Source organism: Carcharodon carcharias, chromosome 4 (assembly GCF_017639515.1).
Source record: "Carcharodon carcharias isolate sCarCar2 chromosome 4, sCarCar2.pri, whole genome shotgun sequence".
Lineage (NCBI taxonomy): Eukaryota > Metazoa > Chordata > Chondrichthyes > Lamniformes > Lamnidae > Carcharodon > Carcharodon carcharias.
Window position 1 is genome coordinate 100,467,295 of NC_054470.1, and position 17,235 is coordinate 100,484,529.

The 17,235-nt window shown below is 42.9% G+C and overlaps 1 protein-coding gene across 1 annotated transcript in view; it reads left to right on the forward strand.

The window, feature by feature from the left end:
* Positions 1-17,235, forward strand: part of dnah6 (dynein, axonemal, heavy chain 6) — a 425,407-nt gene that overhangs the window by 339,476 nt on the left and 68,696 nt on the right. Inside the window, exons 66-69 of the mRNA XM_041185312.1 lie at positions 2,623-2,711; positions 4,993-5,139; positions 6,283-6,421; positions 15,303-15,422. Of these exons, the coding sequence (XP_041041246.1) occupies positions 2,623-2,711; positions 4,993-5,139; positions 6,283-6,421; positions 15,303-15,422 (495 nt within the window). The remainder of the gene's footprint in view (positions 1-2,622; positions 2,712-4,992; positions 5,140-6,282; positions 6,422-15,302; positions 15,423-17,235) is intronic.

Genomic DNA, 17,235 nt, shown 5'->3' on the forward strand with positions numbered 1-17,235 from the left:
GACAAATTTCCAGAGAACCTGGACAGGCCTACTAACCAGCCCACCCCAACCCCTGCCTGGCCCTGTTTCCAGGGTCGGCAGGCCCAACTCCACCCTGCATCCACCCCACAAAGTGAGAGAATTGCATGATTTGGGATACTTTTTCACAGGACGGGTATGGCGAGTCGGGGAAATTTCCTGACTCAAGCTACGCACTTCTGTAGTGAACGCCTGGCCCTCAGAGTTTCATGGGAATAATTGTTTGCAGCAAATTTACTTTTCTTAAGTTGAGAAGTTTTTTATTTCTTATTGAGTAACACAATCCATCAGTTTCTATTTTAATAATTTAAAAGAAGTTGCAAGATCAATTTTGAAGTGTTTTCTTGGTTAAGTATTCCAAGGATGAAGTTACACACTGGAGAGACAACTGTTGTTTGTTTATTAAGTTGTTTATCCAACTACAGCACCTAGTGGAAAGTAACTTTTTTTGACTAATGTCTTCCCATGAAAATGAAAATCAACTGCTTCCTAGGCCCTCCCCCATGCGACTAGACTGCAAGACCCCACCTCGACCATAGCCTTAATTCAGTACCGCCTCTTTACTGCCAGATGCAGCAAAATTGTTCCGCACCCTTCCAAATCCCATTGAAGGAAACTGTAACCTCCACTCACATTTCTGCCAAGCACAAAGGGCCAGATTTTCACACAGTTGCGAAGACTCAAAGGACCTTTAAATTAAAATGTTTTAAATGGCCGCTGAATCTGGATGCGGAAGTCCTGCCCCGATTTCCAACAGATCCACTATTTGCCGGTAGGGTGTTATTCACACAGGAGGGAAACCCAAATTTAGCAGGGACATTTGAACTTAGTGCTGAGTTGAAACAGACAACATTTTGGCTGTTGCAAGGACATTAATGTGCAGTATGGGAGTCATGAATTTGAGTAGACAAAAACACTTTTGAAGGGGGGGTAGGCCTGTGTAACTGTCATGCCCTGAGGTTTTTTTTGATGTTCTGCTCTTTAAATTAAAAAAAAAACAGACTGCAGCTGTCAGTGAGAGTTAAAAACAATCTGTCTGTTGGATTACCTTGATTGACAGGCCATTTTGTGCAGGCTAGAAAAACATATTAGCACCTGGTCATGCAGTTTCGGTAGAGTTCTTTGTTGACATTTCCCCAATACCTATCATGAATGCATGACTGCGTTACACTTATCTCAGCAGGGGGTTCTGAATTCTCAGTTTGTTTGACAGTTCAAAGAGGCTATTAAAGGATTAACTGTCTTTGATGTGGCAAGTGAATAGGTGTGTTTGTTTTTATAATAGATTAGCCACGAGGAGATTTCAAAGCTTTGAATGGGCTTTATGAATTTGTGTTGTTTCACTATCAAGTGTATAGGAGTGAGAATAGTGCTTTAGAAGATTTTTTTCATCTCCATATGAAGCCTAAGGTCTACCCATGGCATCTTCACATGTTTCCTGAGACTACCCATGGTGGATACTGTGGGAGTGGTTATGGAGGTGGCGTAGAGGACATGAGGGGCCAAGAAGGGTGGGTGGAGAACATGTGAAGCATTGAGTTTTGATGGAGGGTGTGAAAGGCCATGAGGGATGAATGCAGGGGAGGTGACAGGGTTTGAAGGGTGAGGGCTAGAGGGCCTGAGACCTTCTTAAACTACTGGGACAAAGTACCAGAGAACCAAGGCGGGCCTTTAACCAGCTCTCCTCAGCAATAGTCTGCCCCTATGCTGTCTATGGTCAGCTTCTGGGGTAAATAGGCCTGACTCCATCCCGCTCCCAACATCTCGGAGTAAAAGTTGCACTTATTGGGGTACTTTTTACCAAGGCGGCTCTGGTGTGTCAGGAAATTTCGCAACTCAAGCTGCCTGCCTTGGTAGCCAAAATTTGGTCCAAAGTCCCGGCTCTGGAGTATTTCTAAACCCAAGGGCACCTGTCCGCTGTGAAGTACTTCCAAGCTACATGACTGTTGCCTCAGTGCTCACCAAGCTCTGGAGACACCTATTAAGCTGCTAAACTCTCAGATGCATTTGCCCATGTCTGTATTGAATCAGCTGCCAGTTATGCTGCTCCCCACCCTGCTCACACTGATATTTACTTCCATTGGCTTCGCTATAAAGAGGAGCATATACCAAGCAACTGTTGTGACACCACCTATTTAATACTACTGCCCAAAATAAGTTTCTGCCTCAATGTAACAATATGAAGCCCATTAATTTTCAGTGAGCGTCCTGGAGTTGGAGGCTCTGGGGAAGGAGGACTCATTAGTTTACCTACATGGGAGGGTAGCATCTAAGGGTTTAGTAGCATTACAAGGCGACTCCTGTGCTATGCAATCACTGAGACAGAGTCCTGAAGTTTGGTACTGTTTACAGTGATGTGGTTTCCTCAGGTTTAGCAGCTGGTTTTTATTTTTGCTTTAACTGGTCCTGTATTAGAGTGCTTTGCTTTTATTTGATGAACAATTTACGAAAGTCAGAAATTAGCTCATGACAATGGAAGACCTCTGAAAGCATTAATGTATTCACCACTGCTTTGGCAGTTGCAGTGCTCGTAGAAGCCAAAATGTGTTATGTTCCCTTTCTTAAGTTTGCTTGGCATATGATTGAAAAATGTTTTTTTCCTAGATGCTATTATTCATGAGAACTTCAGACTGTTTCTGAGCTCCATGCCGACCAACACCTTTCCTGTAACAGTTTTGCAAAACTCACTTAAGGTAATGCAGTTAGACATTTGCAGGATCCGTGTTGCCTTATGGAATCATAGAATTATGGAATGGTTACAGTTCAAAAGGAGACCATTTGCCCCATTGTGTCTGTGTCAGCTCCCTGCAAGAACAATTCACCTAGTCCCATTTACTCACCCTTTCCCTGAGGCTCTCCAGATTTCCTCGGTTCAGTTCTTTATCCCATTCCCATTTGAAAGCCATGATTGATTCTGCCTTCACCACACTCTCAGGCAGTGTATTCCAGATCATAACCACTCGCTGCATAAAATTATATTTTACGTCTGCACGTGGCATATCATGGTGGAAAATATAAATTCATGGATTAGAGCAGGTTTGGATTATGCCAATAGAATCGATGCGCAACATTTTTCACATTCATGGGGACTTGTCTATTGTCTGACATTTTATTTGCTGTGGCAATAAAGGAAAATTGCTGTCTTGTATTAAGCTAAAGGTTATCATTTCCACTGAATTGGTCAGCATACATCTGGAATCCACTGGTTGTTTACAGGACCACTAGGTGGGGCATCTCACCACAAATAAAATATAAAAATAGCATGAATCATCATATAGAATTAACAACAATAATACAGCTTGTTTTTATGTCGTGCCTTCAGTATAGTAAAATATCCAAAGTTGCTTCACAGGATTGTTTTAGAACAGTGTTTGACACCAAGCCACAAAAGGAGACATTTGAGCAGATGAACAAAAGCTTGATTAAAGAAGTAGATTGTAAGGAATGCCCTGAAGGAGGAAAGAGAGATAAAGAGTCGGAGAAGTTTAGGGAGAGAACTTCAGGCCACAGGGTCTTGGCAGCAAAAGACACAGTCCCAGTGTTGGATGAACTAAAATTCGAGATACTCAAGAGGCCAGCACTAGAAGAGCACAGGTATAGAATCATTGAATCACCTCAAAGATTTGTAGTTCTAGAGGAGATTACAGAGGAAGGGAGGGGCGAGGCCATGGACAGATTAGAAAACAAGGATAATAATTTTGAAGATGCAGCATTGCTTAATCAAGAACCAGTGTATGTCAGCAAGCACCGGGGTGATGAGTGACAGAACTTGATTCAAGTAAGGCTATGGACAAATAATTTTGGATGACCTCAAGTTTATGGAGGGTAGAAAGTGGGAGGCTGGTAAGAAGTACATTGGAATAGTCAAGCTGAGACAATATAAAGGCATGGATGAGGGTTTCAGCAGCAGATGAGCTGAGGCAGGTGTGAGGCAGATGATGTTACAGAGGTGCAAATAGACAGTCTTAGTGATGGTGCAGATATCTGGTCGGAACCTCGTTTTGGAAAAAATATTTGCAAACAGTCTGGGTCAACCTCAGACTGTCAATGGGGAGAAGGATGGAATCGATGGCTAGGGAACTGAGTTTTTTGAAAGGACAAAAACAATGCCTTTGCTCTTCCACTGTTTACTTGGAGGCGATTTCTGCTCATCCCTGTACTGGAAGTCAGACAACCAGTGTCACAGCTTAGGGATGGTGGAGGGGGAAAGAGGTATTAGTGAGGCAGTCCTTATCTTACACTTGGAAACATACTTGCTTTCAGATGATGTTGCCAAAGGGCATCATGTAGATGAGAAGCTCCTTGGGGTACACAAGAAGTAATAGTGTGGGGAAAGGAAGAGAAACCATTGCAGATGATCCTCTGGCTATGACTGGACAGATAAGAATCAAACCAGTCTAGTGCAGTATAACTTTTTTGGATGAAGTCAAAGAGCTAGTAGAGAAGGATGGTGTAGTCAACTGTGTCAAAGGCTGCAGGCAGGATACAAAGTAGAAGAGAGATGTCATAGTCAAATAGGCTGTCATTTGTGACTTTGATAAGAGCTATTTTGATACTATGGCAGAGGGAGAAACCTGACTGGGGGAGGGTGAGGGTGGCGGTGGGGGTGCGGATTCAAACATGGACTTCCAGGAAAGATTGACAAGGAAATGACAATACATTCTTGGACTTTGTAGTAGTAAGGAAGGTTGGAGATGAAGTGTTAATTTGCAAGGACGGAGGAGTTCAGTTTCTTTGAGGAGAGCAGTGATGATGACAGAATTGAAGAAGAAGGGGATGGTATCTGAGGTGAAGAAACCATTAACAGTATCAGCTAAACTGGGGGCCAGGAAAGGAACCAACTTCTCATTTTTAATATATTGTAGGTTCTGCATATAAACAGCTCAATTCACAGAATTGAGAATGGATTTTAAGCAGGCACAATTAATTATATAGAGTGAAATAACAAAACTAGTGGAAAATATGCTCCTTCAGGTCACCAATGAACCACCAAAGGGACTTCGTGCAAATATCCGCCGTGCGTTCACAGAGATTACCTCCTCTTTCTTTGAGGAGAATGCCTTGGGCAGGAAGTGGAGAAAGCTTATCTGTGGTATTTGTTTCTTCCATGCTGTGATTCAGGTAAGCCTGGTTTAATTAACAAGTAGTTAATGCCATGTAACTCCCAGGAATCGACATTCCTAGTCCTGAACTTGTGCAAGGCATGTTTGTTGCAATGCTCCTGTCCAATGCTAGGGTGATGATGGGATGGGGAAGCAAAAAAATTCAGTTCCCATGTTTTACTTGATACTCAGAATACTATTGGGAATGCATAAGAATACTTAAGATGCTCTTCGCTTGTACATAGACAAAGAAGAATTAAATTTTGAGGTCAGCAATCTGCCGAGGGTACACCATTGAGTGAGTATTGGAATGTACCTGCCTGGGAATTCCAATGCTTAGTAACCACAGTTTGCGGAGTCGGTGAAGGTCTTGCAGTTATTATACGAATGGCGAGGAAAGGGAATTACATCTTTCTCCTGCCAGAGACCACATATTCTGATGCAAGTTGCAAGTTGCCTGCTGCCCTGCCACCCCATCTGACAACCCCGGAAACACTCTGCTATGACCTCTACATAAGGAACCTAAATTTTCAGTGGCAATAACCTTTTATTATTGGAGGTTCAGGGCAGGAAGCATAAGGGTTCTCCAAATGTAAACATGCCTCACCAATTGTACTACCTGCTGAAAATTTGTCAGCCTACTGCCAGCTCAGTCATATAGGAACTCTCACTAGTATTCCAACTGGTCAAGCTGATCACAGTGGCACCTCACGTCCCCATACAATGTTGCTGATATTTTCAAGATTTCATCCGTGTTACACACCATTTAATCAATAAGCAGTAGCCAAGGAAGTAAATCACACACAATTAGCAAAAGCACTTGGCTTTTCCATCTTCCCATTTTATCAACAAACGTATAAAAAGATTAAAAAGCACACATTCATATGCCGTGCAAATATGACCAATAGGATCGCATGTGCAGCAACTATGTCTTTCATTCATTTTTCACTAACTAACCAAAAATGCCTTTAGCCACATTTCAAAACCAGCCAAGATCATTTTGCATTGAATTTATTCAATAAGAAAGTTTTAGATGTTTATGTTTATTGTTATGACCTGGTTTAATACTCTGGTGTAAAATATGATTGAAAAATAGTATTGATACCTTGTTAATAAAGTGCCTGTCATGTGCATGGTGTGAAATTGTGATGTTTTGCTTCAGGAAAGGAAGAAGTTCGGTCCATTGGGTTGGAACATCTGTTATGAGTTCAGTGATAGTGATCGAGAATGTGCTCTTCTCAATTTGAACCTCTACTGTCAAGGAGGAAATGTCCCATGGGATGCCCTAGTTTATATTACTGGTGAGCCCTCATACTTTACTTTTGTTGCGTGCATTTCATCTTAAAATCAGCATTGTGCAAATACTGAAATGTATTTTACATATATGTAGAGTTATCAATGGTGTTTTACAGTAGAAATGAAAATAGAAAATGCTGGAAAACACTCAGCAGGACAGACAGCATCTGTGGAGAGAGAAACAGTTATTGTTTCATGGTGTGCTGACCCATCATCAGAATGGATTGAAAGGTTCTGATGAGAGATCATCAGCCTGAAATGTTAATTCTGTTTCTCAGGTATTTAAACAAACAAATAAAAGTTAGGTAAAAACAAAAAAACTGCGGATGCTGGAAATCCAAAACAAAAACAGAATTACCTGGAAAAACTCAGCAGGTCTGGCAGCAAATAAAAGTTAGGATTTATCAAGCTGTGTTCCACCCTGAGATCAGGCTTGTCCAGGGGTGATCTCAGCTGGGGATCATAACATAATACACAGAACCCTGTTCTTTGCAGACAGAAAGAACTTGCTGTTTGACCTACTGAGTGCAGTCCATCATTTCCTGTTTCTATTTCGGACTTCTAGCATTCTAGCCACAACTCTGGCATCTAACCAACAATGTGGAATATTGCCCCAGGTATGCCCTGTCTACAAAAAGCAGAGCAAATCCAATCTGGCTAATTACTACCACCCAATCATCAGCACAAAGATGGAAGGTGTCATCAACAGTGCTATCAAATGGCACTTACTTAGCAATAAGCTGCTCGCTGATGAGTTTGAGGTCCACCAAGGCCACTCAACTCCAGACCTCATTACAGTCTTGGTCTAAACATGAACAAAAGTGCTGAAATCCAGAGGTGAGGTGAAAGTGACTGCTTTTGACATCAAAGCAGTATTTGACTAAGTTGTGGCATCAAGGAACCCAGCAAAATTGAAGTCAGTGGAAATCAGAGGGAAAAAGCCTCACAGGTTGGAGTCATACCTGACCAAAAGGAAGATGCTTATCACAGTTGGAGGCCACTCATCTCAACCCCAGCGCTGTAGGAGTTCTTCAGGATAATTTCCGAGGTCCAACCATCTTCAGCTGCTTCTTTAATGACTTTTTCTCCAACATAAGTTCAGATGGCGATGTTTGCTGATGATTGCACACTGTTCAGTACCATTCACAACTCTTCAGATACTTAAGTAGAAATAACATTTACACCATACAACTGCCAAGCAATGACAATCTCCAACAAGAGAAAATCTAACCATCTGTCCTTGACATTCAACAGTAATACTATCACAAAAGCAACATCCTGGAGGTTACCATTGACCAGAAACTGAACTGGACCAGCCATATAAATACTGTAGCAATAAGAGCAGGTCAGGAGCTGTGAGTTCTGTGGCAAGTAACTCACCCCTGACTTCCCAAAGCCTGCCCACTGTCGATAAGGCACAAGTCGGGAATACTCTTCGCTTGCCTGGATGAATGCAGCTCCAACAATACTCAAACAGCTCGTAACCATCTAGGACAAAGGAGCCCACTTGACCGGCACCCCATCCACCACCTCTACCATTGGTGCACTGTGGCAGCAGCATGAACCACTTCCAAGATGCACTGCAGCAACTCCTTTGACAGCACCTTCTAAACATGCGACCTCTACCACCTAGAAGGATTAGGGTGATGCATGGAAACACCACCAACTGAAAATTCTCCTCCAAGCTACAGACCATCCTGACTTGGAGTTATCACCATTCTTCACTATCTCTGGGCCAAAAAACTGGAACTTTCTTCCTAACAGCACTGTGGGTTGGTACCTACAACACATGGTCTGCAGCAGTTCATGACGGCAGGTCACCACCACTTTCTGACAGACAATTAGGGATGGACCACAAATAAATACTGGCCTTGCCTGCGATGTTCACACCTCATTAACAATTTTTTTAAAACTGCAATATTTTAGTTTTGTATTAGTATTTTACAATTCACTGTATTGCCTCCTATGAAAGTCACACTCATTACCTCAAAATGGATCTAAATCAAATGCATCTGAAGTGGTAGTTGTTTATTTAGTGAGCACTCCAATTTTTACATGCTTTCTCAGATCATGGTACAAAGAAGGATACAAGCATGTTGCAGATCACAAGGACCTTTGACACAAATATTCTAGATCTAACACAATTTCACAATACTTCTATACTTTTGTTAATCCTCATTTTTGTGGTTTTAATATTTGACTTAGAATAGAATAAAGTTCTATCAAGCTCTTATGCTGATCTTCAAAGTGCATTGGTATTTCTAGGATAACAAACAAACATCATTATCTGTAATGTCAAATTTGCCTTATTGCTGAAGAAAGAGACACGTTGAAACTTCATCTTGCACTCATCAGGACACTTCAAGAATACCAATATAAGGGGAAAACAACAATTTATACTGTATGTGAAGAGAATGCTGATTGGTTGGCAAGTGGGCTCTGATTGGTAGAGGCGTGCCATGGAGAATGCACTAGTGATGATGACTGACAGTTAACTGTCAAGCATTGTTTGAAATTTAAATGAGGCAACTTGACCCTAATTGGTCAAGGCATTGCCCTAAGGAATGAGTCAGCGAATGGCTGTTATTTATTTTGTTTAGCTGAGACAGGCACAAATGTGTGCACATGTTCTTTCTGTCTGCAAAGAACAGGGCCCTGTGTATTATGTTATGATCCCCAGGTGATATTACCCCTGAACAAGCCTGATCACGGTAGAAGCCAGCCTGGTAGATCCTAACTTTTATTTGTTTGTTTAAATACGTGGAGAGTAGCTACTGAACAGAATCACAGGAGTCAGCTGATGAACTTTTTACAAGAGAATAAAACATTTATTCAACAAGAAAAGATGGATGATATTACAATACTCCTTCACCCACAACTATACCTTTACAGAAATATATATATGTATATTTGTAAGGATAACACAAGCCACATAGGTTATCTTACACTTTAATGTACACAGTAAGTACCCAGTCAATGTAAACCTCTGGCACCCTGTGGTCAGTCATACCGCACTCCGACCTCAAGTGACAGATGCCACCTCAACCAGATGCTATGGATCTCTCCTCAACTACCCCCAGACACTTGTCACACCATAAGCCAACCAGTCTCACTGAATTCTATCCTTCACAAGAGGTTTCCCAATCTCCACTCTCCAAGGCCTCACCTTGGAACCGTTTCCCAAGCCAACACTTTCTCTCGGACGCCTTCCACAAGGGTATGCCTCCAGGGTTTTGAACTCTTCCCACGTCACCACATACATTCAAGCTGTTTTCCACATACTCTGTCTCTCTGTCTCAGCTGTCAACAGTACACCATTGCTTCACATGCCCATAGCAAAAAGGTACAGACCTCCAACCATCTCTTTGGACCTTCTTGTCTCTTGCAAGCTGTTCTCACTTTAAATTTGCTTTCTGCAGTTTTTGTCTCTTTAAATCTAAAGCTTGAAGCCTTTCTCTCTGCCCACCATTCTTAACTTCACTTAACAGAGTCTTTTCCCAGGTTCCTGTCCTTCCTTTGACTACAAGGTGTCCTTTGGACCTTCCCCCTTCCATTTTCCTGGATTTTGGGGTTTTTTCTTCATTTGGCACCTTTTTGTTCTTTTTGGAAAGCTGAAGTTCCCTCTCCCAGTGCCCAGTGTCTCTGGGGTCCTGGCTTCAGCTGAACTTAGAACTGCTGTTTCTTTAGTTCTGTGTGTATGTCTGTGGGAGGATCCTGCCTATCTGGCTACCCTGTTGCTCAGCAACAGCACTATTCTTTCTACTCTTGTGTTTACTTTTACTTGATAGGGGTCATAAACTTCTCATTAGAAAAGCAAGCAGCCTTTTAAAGTGAAACTAAAACTCCACTTGACCTTTCGTAATACACAGATACAGAAATACAAATCAAACTTAAACATTAAAGCTAAAATTCATTCCTAACACCCATAAACACCAACTTAACATATTTAAACCATCTCTATTTTCTAACCATTAACATACGTAGTTTCCAATGCACGCAAATGCATCACACTGTGAGCCTGACTGACAATCTTAAATTGGATTATTTAGCAAATGTTGTCCAGTCGTGGGATCACATCTAATGTTGGACACCGTGTTTTGAGTTTTGCCAGCACTGGCTGGTTGGGTACAGTCTGTACCTTGCCCGTTGTGAACAATGGCTGGGACATGCTGTTTGATGTGATCCACCAGTCTTTTGGATGTACGGCCTACATACCTAGCATCACACTGGCACTGAAATTCATATACCACATTACTCATTTGTGTGATAGTAGAACATATTTTCGGCTTGATGGCAGCATCCTGTTAATGGTGAATATCACTCTTGTTGCTACTGCATAGTAGCAGCATGACCAGCTATCTTCACCTGTTGCTCAAGTTTTTGAGAAACCTTGCCCTTCCAGGGTAATCTGAGGTAGACTGGGCACTTTTCATGGCCAAAAGTGATGATCTTAGGCCCATTCATGAGTTTGCAGCATGAAATGATCTCATCAGGGTAGCCATTATCCTGCAGGATGTCTTTAATGCACCCAATTTCAACACCAATTTTGCATGGCGAGCAAATGGCTCAGGTCCTATTTACAAGGTTGCCGATAAGACCAATCTTACAGCATTTAGAACTGTAAGAATCCCAATGCGTATATTAACCAGGGAAGGTAGGCAGTGAAGATAATCAGAGTCCACTCGCCAATCAATCAACACTCACTTCATATACACTATAAATTGTTGTTTTCCCCTAATATTGGTATTCTTGTGAAGTGTCCTGATGAGTGCAAGACGAAAAGCTTTGACATGTCTTTTTTTCAGCAATATTCAAGTTCTATAGTACCAAATGACTGTCAGTTTGTCTTGTTGATGTTCATCCACTCATCCAGTTAAATGTTACTCAGCGTGCTGACATCAGGACATTCTGTCTTTTTAAAAATAAGAATATGAAAGAATGTTGTCGCAAATTTTTCCCAGTATTTTTAAATCAATGTAGCTATCTGATGAGATGCCACTGGGCAATGAAGAAAACATTGCCACATATACTTAAATGCCATTTGATATGACAATGTGAATTACTCAAACAATAAAAGTTATTTATCTGCATTAGAGCATAAGAAATAGGATCAGAGTAGACCAGTTGGCCCCTTGAGCCTGCTCTGCCAATCAATGACATCATACTTTCTCTGACCGTGGCATTAACTCCACTTTCCTCGCTGTCCCATTGACCCTTGACTCACCATGCTGGAGATGCAATGATAAGCAGTGGAACATCAGGCAGAAGTTCAACAGTCACTCAGCAGATGAGGGCGAATGATGGAGGAGCCCATCCACATTCTGCCTGATGTCATGGCTCTGACATGAGCACCCCAAGGTCACCATGGGAAGGCTAGCGACCACCATGGAGACCTTGGCCCAGCAGGTCTTGCCGGATTTGCGCTCGATCCTGAACTCCATGGCCACACATCCTGATGGGCACCATCAAAGTGTAGGCAACATTGGGACGAGGCACCTTGACCTCCCTCCAGCTGCACTGTCTCCTGCAGGAGGCTGGACTGGGCCCTCGGGCACCCACAGGGAGGATGAGCATCAGCCGGACACCCTGGGGGCCTCCTCTCAGGGTACACCAAGGATGTGCGGCCGCTCACAGCCCCCTCTGCCTGTGACCCCATCCACTCCAGCTCCTCAGGCTGCCGAGGGGGTTTCTGCCCCTGAGCAGGTGACCCTTATCAGGCCGGGGCCCTTCAGGCCTCGAGCCACCTGAGGTCGTCTGCCAAAGTCATCACAGGCAACAGGACATAGCAGTCAGCAGGCTGCCTCCACCTCTGCTGCGGATGTCAGGGCTGCACCCAGGGATAGTGGGAAAGTTAAGAAAAATTGATGTCACATTTGGGTCACAGGTGTGCTATACATGTAACCAGATTGCACTTTTGAATGTTTTGATGTCGTGGCTCTGATATGCGAGCACCCCAAGGTCACCATGGGAAGGCTGTCGAACACCATGGAGACCTTGGCCCAGCAGGTCTTGCCGGATTTGCGCGCGGTCCTGCAATCCATGGCCACACACCCTGATGGGCACCATCAAAGTGTAGGCAACATTGGGACGAGGCACCATGACCTCCCTCTGGGTGCACCATCTCCTGCATTATGTGAATGTTCTTGGCAGCTGAAGGTGCTGTGAATTTATACTTTGGAATCCTCTTATTTCGAGGTTTAGCCTTCCTCCCACTCAGTGATAGTATCCCACTGTGAGATTCATTTTCCCGTGATGTCAACCTCAGTTGAACCAATCTCCTCACCCCTTGTGTGATCTCAGGGAAATATGTTTAAATCTTTATTTGAAGTGTGTGATGTAAGCATTTCTAATGCTTCTACCTCAAGGAACACCATTGATTGAGGGCAGCTCATCAGCAGTGATATTCTAATGGCATTTGTGATTCCTAGGTATGTCCACATCTTAGTCGCAACAGTGTTTGCATCATGAGATGGCGACAAAGCCAGTGAATCTTGCAGCCTGGCTACCTTCATCCAGAGCAAACCTGACACAATTATGTGCCTTCCTGTAAAGGGCACCTGTGACCTCCTTTATGCATTGATGTGTTGTGGACTGGGAGGAGCTGCACAGGTTCCCTGTCGACCCTTGGAAAGAACCAGATGCCAAGAAATTGAGTGCGTTGGTCACCTTCAATGCCAATGGCAGGGGATACCCTCCAACTCCATGTGGCATCAGGTCTTCACAAGGAATATGGCATTTGTGATGTACTCAGGACAAGCACAGACGTGCACGGCATTGCCTCTCACTCATTCGTAAATAGAAGACTCTTCCATGATAAACCCCTGTGGTCCCCATTGTCTGGGTCTCTCCTCCTGACCCTCTTATTCATGCTCTGGTTCCACTTGACCATGTCCCTCCTGTTGGAGCTGCGCACAGAGTTGCTTCTTCCTCCATCACCTCCTCCATTGCATTAGAAGCCTGACAAAGGCAGCTCTAAGCCCTGGATCCATATCTGCTTTTGCTTTCTCTCTGAAAGGAAACATTGAAGACATTAATGACTCAAGGGGCAAGAAAGTGGAGCTCAGAAGATGACACATTTGGAAACTGTAAGGGTCCATAGTTTTTCCTGCCTTCAAAAAAGGACGGAGAGAAAAAACAGGTAACTATAGGCCAGTTAGCTTAACATCTGTCATTGGGAAAATGTTGGAGTCTATTATAAAGGATGTAAGAGCAGAGCATTTAGAAATGCATAATCTAATCAAGCAGAGTCAGCATGGCTTTATGAAGGGGAAATCATACCTGACAAATTTATTAGAATTCTTTGAGGAGGTAACAAGCAAGATAGATAAAGAGGAACCAGTAGATGTAATATGTTTTGATTTCCAAATGGCATTTGATAAGGTAACACACATAAGGCTACTTAATAAGAGTGTATGGTGTTGGGGGTAGTATATTAGCATGGATAAAGGATTGGCTAATTAATAGAAGACAGAGAGTTGGGATACGGGGTTGGGGGGCAACCTGTAACTAGTTGAGTGCCACTTGGATCAGTGCTGGGGCCACAATTATTTACAATATATATTAATGACTTGGATGAGGGAAATTAATGTACTATAGCCAAGTTTGCAGATGACACAAAAATAGGTGGGAAAGCAAGTGGTGAGGATGACTCAAAGAGTCTACCAAGGGTTAGACAGGTTAAATGAGTGGGCAAATACGTGGCAGATGGAATAGAATGGGAAATGTGAGGTTATGCACTTTGGCAGGAATAGAGAAGTTGAATATTATTTAAATGGAGAAGGACTGCAGAAAGCTGTAGCACAGAGGGATTTGGGGGTCCTCGTGCATGAATCCTAAAAAGCTAGCATACAAGTTCAACAGGTAAGCCAAATGGAATGTTGGCCTTTATTTCAAAAGGAATGGAGTATAAAAATGGGGAAGTCTTGCTAAAACTATACAAGGCACTGGTTAGACCACACCTAGAATACTGTGAACAGTTTGGGTCTCCTTATCTAAGGAAAGATATACTGGCATTGGAGGCAATCCAGAGAATGTTCATTAGGTTGATCCCGGGGATGGAGGGATTTTCTTATGAGGAGAGGTTGAGTAGGTTGGGCCTGTACTCATTGGAATTTAGAAGGATGAGAGGCGACCTTATTGAAACATATAAGATTCTTAGGGGACTCGATAAGGTCGATGCTGAGAGGTTGTTTCGCCTTGTGAGAGAGTCTAGGACCAGAGGGCATAATCTCAGAATAAGGGGGCGCCCACTTAAAACAAAGATGAGGAGGAATTTCTTCTCTCAGAGGGTAGTCAAGCTGTGGAATTCTTTACCACAGAGGGCTGGTAAAAGAAGGAATAGTGACATATGGAAAAACTTTTTTACATAGCAAGTGTTTCGAATCTGGAATGCCTGCCTGAGAGTGTGGTGAAGACAGATTCAATTGAGGAATTCAAAAGGGAATTGGATAATTATTTGTGACTATATATTTGGTTCCTTCATCCAAGCTATCGGTATAGATTGTAAATAGTTGAGGCCCCAGAACTGATCCCTGTGGCACTCCACTCGTTACTGTTTGCAACCTGAGAAAGATCAATTTATTCTGACTCCTGTTTCTTGTTAGTTAGCCAGTTTCTACCCATGCTAATATATTATCCCTAACACCATGAGCTCTTATCTTGTGTAGAAGACTTTTATGTGGCACCTTATTTAATGCCTTTTGGAAATCCAAGCACACCATATCTACTAGTTTCCCTTTATCCTTCCTGCTTCCTCGAAGAGCTCTAAGAAACCGAGAACACAGTGGATAATGATAACACACACTCGGATCAGCCCATATTTTGAGCTTTATTTGGAGTAAATACATAGTCATTATAACGCTTATTTGCTTTAATTACACTGTATAGGTGAAATCACCTATGGAGGTCGAGTTACAGATGCTTGGGACCAACGATGTCTGCGCACCATCTTAAAGCGATTCTTCTCACCTGGCATCTTGGTAGATGGGTATAAGTATTCAGCATCAGGCAAGTGAATAATCAATAATAATGATGCAGCTTTGTCACCTGTAGCGATTTTAACAGCTTTTTGTTAACCTTATTATTTCTTAAAAAGTCTGCTTACTCAACTTTTTTATTATTGATTAGTATGTTGATTGGATTGCTCCACAGAAAGTCAGCATGGACTTGATGGGCCAAATGGCTTCCTTCCCTGTTGTTGTGACCCTATACTCACAGGCCCGATATATTATCATGTGCATTTATGATAATGTAAACAATAATTTAAAATGCTGTTACCTAAACTTGAAACTTTTTCTCTTGAGATTAGTAGCATTTTGGAGATTTTTTTTTCCATTTGTCCTTGAGTTGTGAATGTTGCTGGCTAGGCCAGCATTTATTGCTTGTCCATAATTGCCCTTGAGAAGGCAGTGGTGAGCCACCTTGAACTGAGGCAGCGCACCTACTATATTGTTAGGAAGGTGATTCCAGATTTTTGATCCAGCAATCATGAAGGAACAGCGACATATTTCCAAGTCAGGATGACTTGGAATGAAACTTGTAGGTGTTGGTATTCCCATGGCCAAGATTTCCCGGTCAGCGAGGCAGGGGCGGGGCCTGCTCACCGTTGCGTAAAATGACTTGGGATAACGTCGAGTGGAACTCCCGACGTCACCCCGCCCCCAATTCAATTTTCAGGTAAGCAGGTTTTCAGCAGAATCAGCTGTGTGCCCGCTGACTTGTCAATGTCCAATTGAGGCCATTAACAAAGTAGTTAAATTAGTGGACCTGCCCATCCAACCTTAAGGTTGGCGGGCAGATCGGGAGCCCTGGCGGGCATAAGAAAAAGCTGAAACCTCATCCACGGGCGGGATGAGGTTTCATGTAGGTTTTAACACATTTTATAAAATTGTCAATGACAGTGATGGACATGTCATATGAGGGGACATGTCAGGGAAATTTATTTCTTCTGTTTTTAAAATTTTTTCAGACAGGAGCCGATCTCCCTGAAGCAGCACTTAGCCTCAGGGAGATGAATGCGCTCTTTCAGGTGCATGCACATAAGGGCGCACTCTCGGCTCAGGGACTTCCTCCCCCCCCAAACCCCCATGCATAGCGCTTCCTTGCAGACCGTCACGCTGGGCAGGCCTTAATTGGCCTGCTCACATAAAATGGCGGCACCAATCAGATGTGCACTTCCATGCGCCCCTCCTAAAGGGGGGAAAATTCTGCCCTATGTGTCTGTTGCTCTTGTCCTTCTAGATGCTAGATGTTGTAGATTTGGAAGGTGATGCGGGAAGAGCCTTGGCGAGTTGCATGACAAAGTAACCATTCGATATCACATAATAGTTAACGCAATGACATTTAAATTTTTAAAAAACTTTTAAGCATGTTCTCTTGGCATCATACAGAATTTTGCTGGAATCTAATTGGCTTTGCAATATCAATGTCAAGCTTAAACAAGGCATAAAACCCATCATTTACATACATAAGAGCACCAATGTCCTGACCCCATATTGGGTTGCACATCACTCAGTGCCCTTTGAATGTGGGACATTGGTCCCCAGAAATTGGCCTTCATCTCTAAAGTGGGAGCAATGCCATCAAGCTCCACCCAGATGTAATTGGCAGCCCTTGACCTGAAATTGTGTTAATTTTATTTGAAAGCAGTGCAATGAGGTCCAATTTCAGGCACTAATGGAAGGTGGGACGATGCCCAACCCGATACTGAATCAGGTCATTTTCTGACAAGCAGACGTCAAGATTTTTGAAATTAAAATGGAAATGCAGAAATTGTGCTGGAATTCTTTGACAATGAGCACAGCGGCTCCCCTCCCCAAAA